The sequence below is a fragment of the Chiloscyllium plagiosum genome, unplaced genomic scaffold (assembly GCF_037043375.1).
Source record: "Chiloscyllium plagiosum isolate Xiang-an unplaced genomic scaffold, Cpla_swu_hap1 HiC_scaffold_32, whole genome shotgun sequence".
In the NCBI taxonomy this organism is placed as follows: domain Eukaryota; kingdom Metazoa; phylum Chordata; class Chondrichthyes; order Orectolobiformes; family Hemiscylliidae; genus Chiloscyllium; species Chiloscyllium plagiosum.
In genome coordinates, this window is record NW_028270170.1 from 7,536,746 (window position 1) to 7,555,145 (window position 18,400).

The 18,400-nt window shown below is 43.5% G+C and overlaps 1 protein-coding gene across 14 annotated transcripts in view; it reads right to left on the reverse strand.

The window, feature by feature from the left end:
• The window catches only part of srcin1a (SRC kinase signaling inhibitor 1a), a 584,261-nt gene that overhangs the window by 277,222 nt on the left and 288,639 nt on the right, over positions 1-18,400 (reverse strand). For 9 of the 14 annotated variants that reach the window (XM_087977753.1, XM_087977750.1, XM_087977751.1 and 6 more), the window contains one exon: positions 4,412-4,432. The exons of the other annotated variants lie outside the window; for them this stretch is intronic. In XM_087977753.1, the coding sequence (XP_087833879.1) occupies positions 4,412-4,432 (21 nt within the window). The remainder of the gene's footprint in view (positions 1-4,411; positions 4,433-18,400) is intronic. 14 annotated transcript variants of the gene reach the window in all.

The following is an 18,400-nucleotide window of genomic DNA, read 5'->3' on the forward strand; positions in this document are numbered from 1 at the left end:
AAACTCCACACAGCCCAAGGCTGGAATCAAACCTGGGGTCCTGGTGGTGTGAGGCAACAGTACTACCAATGAGCCACCGTGCTACCCTTTTAGAGACAGAATTTCATACTTTGACTGCCTTTTGCAACAAAATATGTTTCCTGATTGAATGCTAAAATATCTTGCACTAATTTTTTTGTTCAGTTTCTCTATTTAAAGTTCTATGGCGGTCAATTGTTTTCTAATTGTCTGTTATGTTCGTTTGCTTCTTTGTAATTGTATGTCTTACAAATAAATCCAACTACTAGTTCTAGCCTGATGAGCATTACACCTCAGTCCAACACTGGCATCTCCAAATTATGATATGAAATGTTTTCTGCATTTCATACTGGGAAAACTCCCACAAATTTCCATACACAAGAATGCAATAATAAAATTATTAGCTCTTCAATTAGCTATTCCTCTTCAGTAGATGTGCAAGTTGTAAACTTCAGATTGTGAGCAATTCCCTCCATAAATCTCTCTGATATCCTCAAGGTTTTGGACCTTTTATTTGAGGTATAAAAATATCTTGCACTAATTTTTATATATTGTATCTGCTGATGGAAAACATTATTTTCTCTGATCACGATTAGTAAACATTGGAAGGAGTGTGAATTGTAATTGAAATTACATAGTGATCTTTGATGGCAATCTGGCTGCATTTTTAAAGCCCCCCTCTAATTTAAGGTCACTTATAATCTCTCAAATATCCACGATCAATGGCGAGGGAATTAAGAATTCAAAGTTAGCTTGGGAAAGAAAATATCAACTAAAAGTAGAAAAGAACTATTGAAGCCTCCATCTGTTTGGATTAGAGATGCTATCTTGTTGATGAATGAGACAGCAACAATTTTCTGTTTATGTGGTGAATTGAGTGGTTTGAAGATTTCAAGTGATCATACTATTCACACTGAGTGTTTTTAGTTTGCCAACCAAAATGACACTTGTGCATAAGATGGGACCAGAGTTTGAGGAGTTGAACCAAAGATGGGTTTCAAGTCAGGTTAGACTTGAATTCATTGGTTTCTTAGACAAAATGAATCTATCAAATACCAGCCATCAGCTGGTAAACACATTGCTAAATCAGTATGGTGTTAACCAGCTCAGGGGGATGTTGTTCTATCATGTTTCATCATGGTCTCTGATCTTTTCCAAGCTGGACTCTCACTCATCCTTCATTTCCTTTATAAGGTGTAACTTTTGGATTGTGAGAGGTTTGTATCTGCTGTCACTCCATAATTGAGAGGCGTGACCCCATTATAAAGTCAGTAACTCAGAAACTCCCTCCCTGAATTTCTCCACTTCTTCATTCACATTCCCTTCAAAATTATTCTTTGGCCAAGCTTTTGGACAGGTGCACTGCCATCTCTCGTGTCTCAGTGTGAAATTACACCTGGCAATGGTCCTTGGAAATCCTGCCACATCGAGTTGTGAATGGTGACGGACAATTAAACAACTCAGAGCAGATGGAGGCTCCTCAACTTTCCACATCCTTAATGAAGGGAGAACCCAACACACCCAACACGCACAAGGTAAGACTGAAACATTTGCATCTATTTTTAGCCAGAAGAATCAAACGGATAATCAATCTTGGCCCCCTCTAGAGGGTCCCAAAATCACCGAGCATCACCAGTCTTCAGCCAATTCAAATCATTTCACATGATTTCAGGAAATTTCTGATAGCACTGGAAATTGCAAAGACTAGGAGTCCTGATAGCATTCTGGCAGTACTACAGAAGACATGATCCAGAACTTACTACACCTCTAGCCAAGTTTTTCCAGTTCAGTTACAACACTAGCATCTATATGACAATATGAAAAACTGCCCAAGTTATGTCCTGTACACAAAAAGCAGAGCTCTTGAACATCAGTAACATAATGGAAGCAATCATTGACAGTACTATCCAGTGGCAGTAGTGAAGCAATAACCTGCTTGTTGATGCTCAGTTTGGTTTCCACCAGGACCATTCAGCACGTTACAGCTTTGGATCAAACATCGTCAAAAGAGCTGAATTCCAATGACTGCCCTTGACATCAAGGCTACATTCAAGAGAATGGCATTAAGGAGCACCAGCAAAACTGGAATCAGTGGGAATCATGGGTGAAGCTCTCCTATCTAACGCAAAGGAAGGTGGTTGTGGTTGTTGGGAGGTCAGTTATCTCAGCTCAAGGACATCTCTGCAGGAATTCCTTGTGGTTGTGTCCTAGACCCATCCATCTTCAGCTGCTCCATCATAAGATCAGAACTTATCATAACTTCCCTCCATCATAAGATCAGAAGTAGCGATGCTCGCTGATGATTGCAAAATGTTCAGCACCATTCGTGACTCCTCAGATACTGAAGCAGTCCAAATGCAACAAGATCTGGACAATGTCAAGGCTTGGGCTGAGAAATGGCAACTAACCTTCATATCACACAAGGGCATCGCCAACAAAAGAGAGTCTAACATTTACTCCAGACATTCTCTTGGCATTATCATCACTGAATCCCCCACTATTAACATCCTGAGGGTTTTTATTGACCAGAAAATCAACTGAACTAGCCATATAAATATACTGGCTATGACAGCAGGTTAGTGGCTAGGAAATCTGCAGAAAAGAAATCACCTCCCATTACCGGACAGCCTGTACTCCAGGCACAAGTCAGGACTGTGATGGAATATTCCCTCACTTTCCAGGATGGATGCAGCTCTAACAAAACTCAAGAAGCTCCACACCATCCAGAATGTAACATCCCACTTGATTGAGATCATTTCCACCCAACATCCACTCCCTCCAGCACTAACATTCAGTGGCAGCAGTGTGTAACATCTACAAGGTGCACCACGGGAACACACCAATGTCCTTGGATAGCACCTTCCAAACTCTCAACGTCTATTTCCTGGAAGGACAAGGTCAGCAAGTACATGGGAACAGCACTTTCTGCATGTTCCCCTCCGAGTCACACACCATCCAGGCCTGAAGTACGTCACCCTCCGATATAGCACTGTCACTGGGTTGAAATTGTGGAATTCCCTTCCTGATCACTTTTCCTGAAAGCTTCCCCACTCATCAAGGACAGCTGCTGTTCAAGAAAACAGCTCACCCACCAATTTCTCCAGGGCAGTTAGGATTGGGCAATAAATGCAGGCCCATCCAGCAACACTCACTTCTTGTGAAGTGACGAAGGAATTCGCTAAGTCAGAAGGACTCTGTAAATAAAGGTTCTTGTAGCAGATCTCAATGTGGGTTAATGAAGAATGAAATGTAATAGAGGAAATACTAGAAATAGACAGCAATTGTAAAGCCAATGCTTGTATATCCTACTGCTACCCTCTTTTTGTTTAATGATATGTTCATAACCTGCTGACCTTATTCAATCTAAAGAAGAATGAAAGCACTGGAAATTGCAAAGACTAGGAGTCCTGATAGCATTCTGGCAGTACTACAGAAGACATGATCCAGAACTTACTACACCTCTAGCCAAGTTTTTCCAGTTCAGTTACAACACTAGCATCTATATGACAATATGAAAAACTGCCCAAGTTATGTCCTGTACACAAAAAGCAGAGCTCTTGAACATCAGTAACATAATGGAAGCAATCATTGACAGTACTATCCAGTGGCAGTAGTGAAGCAATAACCTGCTTGTTGATGCTCAGTTTGGTTTCCACCAGGACCATTCAGCACGTGGCCTCATTACAGCTTTGGATCAAACATTGTCAAAAGAGCTGAATTCCAATGACTGCCCTTGACATCAAGGCTACATTCAAGAGTATGGTCCATGCAATATTACCATTCCCACACTTACACTCACTCATCATCAACAGTTCATTTGCAACCTGAAGTTTCCGAACAACCATGCTCATTTCTGGACCTCCACCCATTCACAGGGGTTGGCACTCTATCCTGGCATATCACGTCATTTTCAATACTGCTCCCTGATAATGCCAATTCCCCAAAATTCATCGCAAGCAACCCATCAGATCATAATTTTTGTTTTGAACAGTCACTGGAATTTTACTTGAAGTGCTTCACAGGGTTTCCTCTCTTCACTCCTGGTGGAATATTTTCATTTAAACATCTCGCCTTTCTTTGTTACTCAAGCTGTATTGAACATGAACTGCGCATCAAACGTTGTTCTAGAGACAGTGCTTTTTAAACAGATCAAGGGAAGGGAGTGGGTGGGGTGGGGGAGGGTGTCAGACAATCTCATAAAGGGAAGCAGACCAGCAGATATGCAGACAGTGCCACAACATCTCAAAAGTAAAATGAAAGCCCTCGCCTTTATCCCTTAAGCCCCATTTAAATGAAGACACAGCACAGAGAATGGTGGTTTCAGTAGCTGAGCGGACTGACACTGTACATGCAGAGCACATGCAGAAATGGCTGCATAGAAGGTGGTACTGACCTTGAAACTCCAATAGTTTGACTGCAATGGGTAAAATTAATAGATGAGTTATTGGTTAGACTTATTCAGTAAATGTATCAAGCTACGAATATCTGAAATGAATCCCATTAAAAGATCAAGAGGTTATGAAAGGGAGGAAAAAGCTATTGGTTGCTTCTTTCTCCCTCCAATTGTTCTACATTTCTGTCTGCCATGAATGATTAGGCATTTACTATTGTTGAACAACACATCACGAGCACCAGCAGCAATCCCAGACTTTAGGAAGTGATTGGAAATGGAGTGACAATTCAACCATGGGGGCAATCACAGTTGAGCCGACTCTCGTCTCTCCCCACATCCCAAAACATGTCGGTGGTGAGCAGGTTCAAATGGGTATTTTGCCTCCCACCCCCAATCCAGAGGGAGTGAGGTCAGAGTATAATTTACTGAGCAAGGTCTGAAGTGGATTAAATTGGCTGCTTATTGGGAGACCAAACCATGCACATCACAACTGCAGTAACCCTTGGTCCCGCACACTGCCACACCACAAGTTCCATTTCAGGGTGATATATAACACTGCACTAAAATTATTAAATATTTTTACACAAAGGTATACACCTTTATGTAAAGTTCCTTAATGTCCTCGTTCTTGTCAGCTTTAGCTGAGATTCTGTTATGATGGAAAGCTGGCCCAGGATGGACAAGGCAGAACTAAACTTCTGTCACTTTTCCATGAGCAGGAAACAAAGCACAAGCAACATTTGGCAAATCATTTCCCTCCTCCCTGAGAATTGTTCATATTTGAAACTTTCCTTGTTTTAAACTTTGCCCCTGATTGGATCAAATTTTGTTAAACTTAAGGATTTTCTCATCCTTCCCAACATCTTAACAGAGAATTAATGTTGGAGACCAGGAAGGTGAGAGAGAAAGGGATTCTAGTTCAAGGTCTGCTGTAAACAGAAAGCTATTTTTAAGAAGGTGGGGGAGGGGAAGTTGGACTCATGAACCCAAACATTGTTATCTGCCACACATCCTGTCTCTCAAGAAGGCTCATTAAACAATGCTCCCCAGTGTTGCTTGTGTCAACATTGGAACACCAGAACCATCCAACTCACTGCTTCTCAGATGGTTGACTAATAGAACCCTCCTTCCCTGTTTTGCATAATTTATTCAGTTCTTAAATAACTTACGCTGACGGAGCTGTGTTCTTTTGTGAATGAATGAATGAATGAATGAACACAGAATTCCTGTTTCTGTTGCTTCTTGTTAAAAAGAAAAATCAATTCCATTCAGAACGCTGGCTGTGGCTGATGGAATCATAGATTCCGAAATGGGTAACACTCTCATCTCAAAGTCCGAAACTCAAGTCCACTCCAGAACCTTGGGTCCACCACCCAAGCTGAGCCAAGGGAAATGCAAGTATAACAGTTAGCTTACTGAACCAACAATGCAAAGCACCAAACATCGAGATGGAAATGTGTTGCTGGAAAAGCGCAGCAGGTCAGGCAGCATCTAGGGAACAGGAGAATCGACGTTTCGGGCATTAGCCCTTCTTCAGGAATGAGGCATCGAGAGGCAGTCGTTCAAACACTGAGTTTGTAAAATGTGTGACTCCTCACCCATGGCAACGTGGCTGGCCCCTTACGGACTTTAGAAATGACCAAACAGACTGTTGCTTTGTATTCAAGACCCAACGCCTCCATCTCAAGGACAAGTTGACACAGACAATAAGTACCAGAATGGCCGCATTCCCTGGATGAATAATAAAATCAACGAAGAGAATCTCCAATGGTGGCTTTCGAAGGAGAATTGGACAACGACCCAAAGAGAAAGAAATTGCAGGAAAAGGCAATGAAGTCTGAAAGCCGTCGCGCACTGATGGAGGGCCAGTGAGAACATAAGAGGCATAATAGTCTCCCTCTATGCTCTGACCATTCTTATAATTCTACAGCCAATGTCAGGATCTTTCACGGCATTACTTACGAACTGGGTGGGGGGGGGGGGGGCTCGATTCTCAGGACTTCACAATCTCTGGCCTGACTCCCACATTCTCAGGCAAAAGATCATTTTGGAGTATAATTGAGAGGCAGTCAATTTCTCAAACACTTATTTTGTTCCATTGGGATAAGTGCTGTTTGGTACTTAACAGTTAAGATCTTCGGGACCATGATCTGTACACGGTAGCCTGTCCACACTTGGGGTACGGCGGGAGGGGGCTGGAGTGGAATATTGTATCCAATTCCGGACGTCTCTTTAGAAATGATAGCAAGGCCTTGCAGAAAAGATGTATTGGAATGGGACCGGGGTGAGGGGTTTAAATTCAGTGACATAGTGACACTTCAAAAAGTTGGGATTGTTTTCATGAGAGCTGAGAAGCATAGAAACGAGAACACAAGGAGAAGGAGGAGGCCATTCGGCCCTTTGAGCCTGACATACCATTCGGCTTGATCATGACTGATCCTCTATCTCTGCACCACTTTCCCCCATTCTCTCCACACCCCTTAATTTCTTTAATATCTAAATGTTACCATCCTCTTTCTTGCATATACTCAGTGACCCAGCCTCAACAGCCTTGTGTGGCAACAAATTCCACAGTTTGACCACCCTCCAATGTTTCCTCATCTCAGTCCAACATGGTCTACCGCCTATCCTGAGACTGTGTCCCCTGGTCCTGGACTGTCAACCAGGGGAAACATCCTCACTGCCTCTAATCTAACCAGCCCTGTCAGGATTTTACACATTATAATGAGGTCTCTTCTCATTCTTGGAAACTCTAGTCATAGCAAAGTTACTGTAGTCCCACGGGACCATGAGTCTGCTCTCTCATTACCAGGAGGTGACTGGTGTTGGTTTAACCTGAGGGTCATCACGCCTCAGGCCAAGGGAGAGGTTGAGGAGGAGCGTTCTTCATGGGAATCTCAGCCAGTGTGAGATTTGAACCCAGGCTGTTGATGTCATTCTGCATTCCAAACCAACCAACTCTAGTGAGTACAGACACAGTCAAACTGATCTCCCCTCACATAACATTAAAATTAAAGGGGGGATTTAATAGGATGGTCAGAATAACAAAGGGGCTTGATTGAGCAGATTTGGCAGGATAGTCGGTTGGGATACAGATTTCAGTCAATTGTTAAAATAAGGTGGAGCAAAATTAACAGAATCTTTTTTACATCACAAGTTATTAACAGCACAGAGGTGGAACGAGTGGAGACTGTCAAGCACCTGGTAATGGTCATCCACAACCAGCTTTCTTGGATTCTTCACGTGGACGCACTGGTTACAAAGGCCCAACAACATCTCTTCTTCCTCAGGCAGCTGAGGAAATTTGGCGTGACAGCGAATACCCTTGCCAACTTTTATAGGTGCGCCATCGAGAACATTCTGTCTAGATGTATCACTACCTGGTATGGCAACTGTACCATTCAAGATCGGAGACGATTACCGAGAGTGGCGAACTCAGCCCGGACAATCACAAAGGCCAACCTCCCATCTATAGAATCCATCTACGAGGCCCGCTGTCAAGGAAAGGCCACCAGCATTCTCAAAGATCCATCCCACCCTGGCAATGTTTTTCTACAACCTCTACCATTGGGGAGAAGGTACAGAAGCCTGAACACACGCACCAGCCAGTTTCAAAACAGTTTCTACCCGACTGTTGTTAGAATACTGAACAAACTCAGAAACTCTGAGCATTTGCCGGTACCTGTGTTTTGGTTTTTGCCGCTGTTTGCCTATTATTTACTTATCTATGCCATTTAACTCTGTGATCTGCCTGTATTACTCACAAGACAAAGCTTTTCACTGTGTCTCGGTACACGTGACAATAAATTCAATTCAATTCATTCAGTTATCTGGAATGCACTGCCTGAATTTGCTGCGAAAGCTGTTTCAATAAAAACTTTGAAAATAAAAACTGGAAAATTCTTGAAAGGAGGGAAGATGTTCAGGCAAGTGTAATATGCAAACAGAGAGAATGTGTTTCTAGAGCATGGTCTCACCTCATTATGTTTTGGGATGGGCAATTGGATATAATGGTGGATCAAACTTCCCCAACTGTTTCTTCACCAATCACACTCTCTCATGTATACAGGACATTGTGGAATACTGTGTACAATTCTGCTTGCCCTTCTATAGGAAGGATGTTGTGAAACTTGAGAGAATGTAGAAAAGATTAACAAGGATGTTGCCGATATTGGAAGGCTGGAGTTACAGGGCGAGGTGGTATAGGCTAGGTCTTTTTTCCCTGGATCATCAGAGGCTGAGGGGTGACCTTACAGAGATTTATAAAATTATGAAGGGCATATTTGGGGCGAATAGCCAAGGACTTTTTTTGAGAGTAGGGGAGTCCAAAACTAGAGGACATGGGTTTAAGATAAGAGGGGAAAGATTGACAAAAGGTCTTGAGGGGTAACGTTATCACACTGAAAGTGGTACGTGTATGGAATCAGCTCTAGAGGAAATGGTGAGGCTGGTACAATTACAACATTTAAAAGGCATCTGGATGCGTATATGAATAGGAAGGAGTTAGAGGGATATGGGCCGGGTGCTGGCAGATGGGACTATGTCTGATCGGAGCAAATGGGTTGGACCAAAAGGTGTGTTTCCATGCTGTATAACTCTATTCAGAGCTGGGTCACAGTCCTTGAAACACAATGAATTATTGTTTGAAACAATCTCCTCCAGTCAACATAAACCTCTAAGGTCAATGTTTCACCAATCCTCGCCTTTTAATGGCTCACCATTGGAAAGCTGTGACTTAATCTGTTCAAGCCTCTGGAATTCCATTCAGAAACCTGTTTCCTTCCTTTTACTCACCCTTAGAATCCAACACTTTGATCAAACTCTCTGTTATCACATGGGCTTCGAGTCACATTGTATCTGAACACACACCAATGAAGCAGTCCATCATTATAAAGGCAATATATTAAGTACACATTGCTTTTGAACAATTTGACTACATCCTCTCTAGTGTTCTGTCATCAAAAAGAGATGCAATGTGACAACTTTATTCAACATCAGTGCATTTGATATCTAAGTCCCTTTAACATGCTTTACTGTCATTCAGAGATTTGAATGACTTACTGCCAAACTTTCCCTAATTGTGATAACATTTTGAGAAGGTTCTTGCTTTAACAAAAAATAATAAAACTGTTGGGAATAATTAGCTGGCAATGATTACTGTTGTCAGTTCAACCAAACAATTCATGTGTTATTTCACTCATTTGAATTTCCGAGCCCATGATTTTAACCGGTAATTGAGGATTAACACTTTCCATGGATCCATGGGATTTTTTAGCTGGAGGGGTAAAGTAGATGTTGCCTCCCGATGTGGCAATGCTCATATTATTCATCTGTAACATGAGAAACTAGAACATGCATGAAGTGGTATTAAAAAATCTGACAAATGTTTATTACAGTTCACTAATCTCTATAAATATTACATTGACAGGCACTTCAGGTGTTTGGGCTCACATTCAGTTATTTTGTTACAAGGAGTAGTATGCTTGTTTTGGCATGGCATGCTTCAAGTGACCCTGGTGAAGATAGAGTCTGAAACATTTTTTACCCTCCAGTCACACTCTGTGAGACAGCAATGATATCATGAGCATGTCTCTTAGAGGTAGACCACACCCCTGCACGTGCAACGAGGGGAGCCACGTGTTGGCTCTTTGAGAAGATCTGTTTTCCACTCACTCCGCAGAAACTTTCCTGAAAATCCTGATCAAGGTCGAATTCAGCTTGACCAACATAAGGAAATGAAAAGAGTTGTTTCTTGCTGTTTCCCTGGTATAGCTTGTACTTCAAGTAATCTCTGAACAAAAGGGTTTTGAGAGTGCGAGCTGCTGTTGCTCTCAACAAGATGTTGCATGGAAACAGGGCGGGCAGGAGTATAGTCTGCTCGATGTGAGCTGTGGGTCACAGTGACCTGGCTGAAACCAACGCTGAATAAGAGCATTTTTCTGCCAGAGATTGGAATCAGGGTCAGGATTCACATTCCACAAAACTAGATCCATCGCTTATGCACTGAAGGAAGAGTTGCTGTTATCTGCCTTTACATCATTAAAACCACCAGACCACATAAAGAATAGTTGCTGTAACCTTTTTGCGACCACAGGACACTCCTCCACACGTTACAGCCCAATTAAATTGTTTTGAAATGTAGTCACTCTTATAACCTACACAGACTCCAAGATAGACGAATGAGCTGGGAGGGAAGGTTACTTGTGGTTCCGTTCCTAATTTTCTGAGGAATCTTTCCTTCTATTTACGCACCACAACTGTGGGGTTTGTCCTTCCCACAATGTGTTGAAGATGCTCATGAACAATAGAGGGACCCAGCGCTGATCCCTTTGGTTCACCACTGGACATTGGCCCTTCAGTCACACAAACAGCCTTTTGGTAAAATGCCAATTTTTACCAAAATCCTGTCACAAAGCCAATTTTGATCTAACTTACCAAGTTACCCTGGATCCCAGGTGCTTTTATCATCTTTATCAGTGTCCCATGTGGGACCTCGTCAAAGGCATTGCTAAAATCCATACAAACTACGTGAACTACATTACCCTGATCAACACACCCAGTGATAGAAAAATACAATCTTATTTGTTAGGCATGACATCCCTCTGACTAAACCCATGCCATGTGCACCTGATCAAACCTCACCTCTCTGAGTGGAGATTAATTCTCTCCTTCAGAATTTTCTCCGATAGCTTCCCTACCACTGACATAAGACTCACCGGTCTGTAATTCCCTGACTTATGTCTACCACCCCTCTTGAACTGCGGGATCACATTCGTTGTCCTCCAGTCCACGGGCCCCTCCCCTGTAGCTAGAAGGGAATTAAAAATTTGACTCAGAGCCCTTGTGATTTCCTCCCTCATCTCCCACAACAGTATGGGATACAGCTGAAGCCATTCTGGGCTGAGTCCACTTTTAAACCGAACAAAATGTGCAAGACCTACTCACTCCCTATATCAAGCTGCTCAAGAACCTCACAGTGCCTCACCCCAAATTCTGAACCTACATTCTCCTTCTCCAAAGGGAAGACTGATGTGAATTACATATTCAATACCACGCCAATGTCCTTTTGCCTCACACATAGATTGCCCCCTTGGTCCCTAATGGACTCTACTCTTTCCCTGGTTGTCTTCTTCCTTGATAGACTTGTAGAATATCTTGAGATTCTTCCTAACCTGATCCACCAGTGATATCCCAAACACCACCAAATCATGTTTCCATATTAGGTGCTGAATTAGCTTAACCTGGGCATACAGTCATTGCCTTTTAGACAAGATAATGAACCTTTGCACTGGCCTAGCTATTAGTTGGAATGGTGTCATTGTCAGCTATTCACACCTCGAGGGAAAACCATTGTCAAGGAGTTTCTGTTTATGTTTTGGAAGTTGAATTCCAAAAACTCATGTGTGATTTCTTTTTGAGATACAGTCTAATCCCAGTATCAGTATCCTCAAGGATAAGCATGTGTTTTCTGTAAGCCATCTTCTTTATCCATTTTAAAGACACTTTGGCTTTCTTTAAAAATGTACAGCATGATGGTTACACTGTTACCAGCCCTGCTGTACTGAAGAAAAACAGGAACAGTCTCTGTGACTGAGGAAATGTTTATCCTCAAACACAAACACTCAAACAGATTATCTGGTTGGTATTTCACAGCTGGTGTAATCTTCATACACTCGCCTTTCTTACTTTCTACATTACAATACTAACTCTTCCTACCTGCCTGGGTAAAATAGGTTAATAAGCTTTTCTTATTGGAGTAATGTATCTATCTCCATTTTGAAATTTTCAATTGACAGCAAAAGCCTCAACAGCTTTAACTGGGCTTTCCCAGCATTTGTTTAGTTTTGTGGAAATCATTAACCCGCTCCGCATTTTCTCTCCAATAATTGTCCAAACTTTGCTGAGCTTCAGTTTCACACCAATCCAACATCACCCAGTCAATGATAAGACACAAGGGGGACATCAGGGAGCTCAAATCTGATTCTACCTTCCCACTCACATCCAAAAGAGCCAATTACACATTTGGAAAAGAAAACTTTGTGAAATGATTCACCGATCGGTATCGCCTCCTCTCCACAGCCCATCTCTTTGTATTGCTGAAGGGTAGCAATGGGGTGGGGATAGTTTCCCAAGTGTACTCCAGATTTCAGGACAATAGTTAAATGGAAGCTGGAATCAACAACATTTCGATGAAAACAGATGGGTAAACAAATTTGGTATAAGTCAGAAAAAGAAATGATTTCCAATCTGTAAAGAGATTAAAGCCCAACAGGGAATTCTTAAAATAATTTGGAATTTGAGCAGAGAGTAATGTTCTAATCTTTTATTTAAGTTAATTCTTCTATTGGATTTCACGTATTCATTTTTCAACACAAGTGTCATTTTTATAGAAAAAATAAATTTGTTGTGTTTTGTAATTAAATTTAAACAAGAATTAGCTCTGATATAAGATTAATGCTGTGTTACCTGTGCAGCTAACAGAGTCAGGAATTGTTCTGGGGAATTTTATTTCATGAACTATATGCTCTTCTCATTCTGTATACACACACACACACACACACACACACACAAACAACACACATGCAAACAACACACACAACACCCACTCACAAACAACACACACAAGCACACACACAAACAAACAACACACATGCAAACACACACACACACAACACCCACTCACAAACACACACAATACCCACTCACAAACAACACACACAAGCACACACACACACAAACAAACACACATGCAAACAACACACACAACACCCACTCACAAACAACACCCACACACAACACCCACTCACAAACAACACCCACACACAACACCCACTCACAAACAACACCCACACACAACACCCACTCACAAACACACACAAACAAACACACACACACAACACCCACTCACAAACACACACAAGCACACACACACACACACAACACCCACACACAACACCCACTCACAAACACACACAAGCACACACAACACACATGCAAACACACACACAACACCCACTCACAAACAACACACACACAACACCCACTCACAAACAACACACACACACAACACCCACTCACAAACAACACACACACACACCACCCACTCACAAACACACACACACAACACCCACTCACAAACACACACACACAACACACATGCAAACACACACACAACACCCACTCACAAACACACACAAGCACACACACAACACACATGCAAACACACACACAACACCCACTCACAAACAACACACACACACAACACCCACTCACAAACACACACACACAACACCCACTCACAAACACACACACACAACACCCACTCACAAACAACACACACACACAACACCCACTCACAAACACACACACACAACACACATGCAAACACACACACACAACACCCACTCACAAACAACACACACACACAACACCCACTCACAAACAACACCCACACACAACACCCACTCACAAACAACACCCACACACAACACCCACTCACAAACAACACACACACACAACACCCACTCACAAACACACACACACAACACCCACTCACAAACAACACCCACACACAACACCCACTCACAAACAACACACACACACAACACCCACTCACAAACACACACACACAACACCCACTCACAAACAACACCCACACACAACACCCACTCACAAACAACACACACACACAACACCCACTCACAAACAACACACACACACAACACCCACTCACAAACAACACACACACACAACACCCACTCACAAACACACACACACAACACCCACTCACAAACAACACACACACACAACACCCACTCACAAACACACACACACAACACACATGCAAACACACACACACAACACCCACTCACAAACAACACACACACACAACACCCACTCACAAACAACACACACACACAACACCCACTCACAAACAACACCCACACACAACACCCACTCACAAACAACACACACACACAACACCCACTCACAAACACACACACACAACACCCACTCACAAACACACACACAACACCCACTCACAAACAACACCCACACACAACACCCACTCACAAACAACACACACACACAACACCCACTCACAAACAACACACACAACACCCACTCACAAACAACACACACACACAACACCCACTCACAAACACACACACACAACACCCACTCACAAACAACACCCACACACAACACCCACTCACAAACAACACACACACACAACACCCACTCACAAACACACACACAACACCCACTCACAAACAACACACACAACACCCACTCACAAACAACACACACACACAACACCCACTCACAAACAACACACACAACACCCACTCACAAACAACACACACACACAACACCCACTCACAAACACACACACAACACCCACTCACAAACAACACACACAACACCCACTCACAAACAACACACACACACAACACCCACTCACAAACAACACCCACACACAACACCCACTCACAAACAACACACACACAACACCCACTCACAAACACACACACACAACACCCACTCACAAACAACACCCACACACAACACCCACTCACAAACAACACACACACACAACACCCACTCACAAACACACACACACAACACCCACTCACAAACAACACCCACACACAACACCCACTCACAAACAACACACACACACAACACCCACTCACAAACAACACCCACACACAACACCCACTCACAAACAACACACACACACAACACCCACTCACAAACAACACACACACACAACACCCACTCACAAACACACACACACAACACCCACACAACACCCACTCACAAACAACACACACACAACACCCACTCACAAACAACACACACACAACACCCACTCACAAACACACACACACAACACCCACTCACAAACAACACCCACACACAACACCCACTCACAAACAACACACACACACAACACCCACTCACAAACACACACACACAACACCCACTCACAAACAACACCCACACACAACACCCACTCACAAACACACACACACAACACCCACTCACAAACAACACCCACTCACAAACAACACACACACACAACACCCACTCACAAACACACACACACAACACCCACTCACAAACACCCACACACAACACCCACTCACAAACAACACACACACACAACACCCACTCACAAACAACACCCACTCACAAACAACACACACACACAACACCCACTCACAAACAACACACACACACACAACACCCACTCACAAACAACACACACACACACAACACCCACTCACAAACAACACACACACACAACACCCACTCACAAACAACACCCACTCACAAACAACACACACACACAACACCCACTCACAAACACCCACACACAACACCCACTCACAAACAACACACACACACAACACCCACTCACAAACAACACCCACACACAACACCCACTCACAAACACACACACACAACACCCACTCACAAACAACACACACACACAACACCCACTCACAAACAACACACACACAACACCCACTCACAAACACACACACAACACCCACTCACAAACAACACACACACACACAACACCCACTCACAAACACACACACACAACACCCACTCACAAACAACACACACACAACACCCACTCACAAACAACACCCACACACACAACACCCACTCACAAACAACACACACAAGCACACACACACACACACACACACACATGCAAACACACACACAACACCCACTCGCAAACACACACACACAACACCCACTCACAAACAACACACACACAACACCCACTCACAAACAACACCCACACACAACACCCACTCACAAACAACACACACACACAACACCCACTCACAAACAACACACACACACAACACCCACTCACAAACACACACACACAACACCCACACAACACCCACTCACAAACAACACACACACAACACCCACTCACAAACAACACACACACAACACCCACTCACAAACACACACACACAACACCCACTCACAAACAACACCCACACACAACACCCACTCACAAACAACACACACACACAACACCCACTCACAAACACACACACACAACACCCACTCACAAACAACACCCACACACAACACCCACTCACAAACAACACACACACACAACACCCACTCACAAACAACACCCACTCACAAACAACACACACACACAACACCCACTCACAAACACACACACACAACACCCACTCACAAACACCCACACACAACACCCACTCACAAACAACACACACACACAACACCCACTCACAAACAACACCCACTCACAAACAACACACACACACAACACCCACTCACAAACAACACACACACACACAACACCCACTCACAAACAACACACACACACACAACACCCACTCACAAACAACACACACACACAACACCCACTCACAAACAACACCCACTCACAAACAACACACACACACAACACCCACTCACAAACACCCACACACAACACCCACTCACAAACAACACACACACACAACACCCACTCACAAACAACACCCACACACAACACCCACTCACAAACACACACACACAACACCCACTCACAAACAACACACACACACAACACCCACTCACAAACAACACACACACAACACCCACTCACAAACACACACACAACACCCACTCACAAACAACACACACACACACAACACCCACTCACAAACACACACACACAACACCCACTCACAAACAACACACACACAACACCCACTCACAAACAACACCCACACACACAACACCCACTCACAAACAACACACACAAGCACACACACACACACACACACACACATGCAAACACACACACAACACCCACTCGCAAACACACACACACAACACCCACTCACAAACAACACCCACACACACAACACCCACTCACAAACAACACACACAACACCCACTCACAAACAACACACACACACAACACCCACTCACAAACAACACACACAACACCCACTCACAAACAACACACACACACAACACCCACTCACAAACAACACACACAACACCCACTCACAAACACACACACACACACACAACACCCACTCACACAACACCCACTCACACAACACCCACTCACACAACACCCACTCACAACTGGCCCTCTTCATCTTATCTGCATTTCCTATTTTTCTCCCTTCTGTATCGATCTAGTTTCCCTTTACACCTGCATGTGGCAATACCAGGTATAGGTATTGATGGAGGTTTGAGTTGGTTACGATTGGGATGTTCCCCTGTTTCAGGATACAATTATCTCTCCAACCACAAAGTCAGCCCTACTTACTTAACTCCCTATCATTTTCCAATCCTGGATTTTCACTATCTACCAAGTGAAAAATCTGTTATGCAGCTCCATCAGCTATCTACTTTCAAATTCCCAACTTCTCCTCCTCTACATTTCCCTCCGACACTCCTCAATCTCACCACATTACATCCCTCTCACTCTGATATTCATGCTGTACAGTTCCATGCAGCCTCTTGCTTGTCCACCTCGGATTCAAGCATCTGCAGTTTGATCATCTCTGTACAGTTCCTGTCCACAGTCACTAGGTTTAGAGCCAGTAACAGCAGTGACGTGGCGAACAGCTTATCTCATCTTCGTTGTTCGATTTGGTTCCACCTCACCCAGCGATTCTTTGTTTATTTTTCCTGAACCAATATTCCTTACTCCAGGATTATTCTCTCAGGCAAGGATCTCCTGAAGCTCCTTCTCCCCACAATTAACTACCGCTATCTGTTACTCTCAACCCTCAGTTCTAACAGCAACCACCTGGAACCTGTGGACTCTGTGTGCCAAAGGTTCCAGATCCTCCACATCAGCTCTTCCAGTATTTTTCCCACTTTCTGCTCCGTGTTTTACACATGCACAGTCTTCCCCTAAATGTCCATCACTCTACAATTTATCATCCTTCTCCCTCTTGGGCCAGCCCTTCC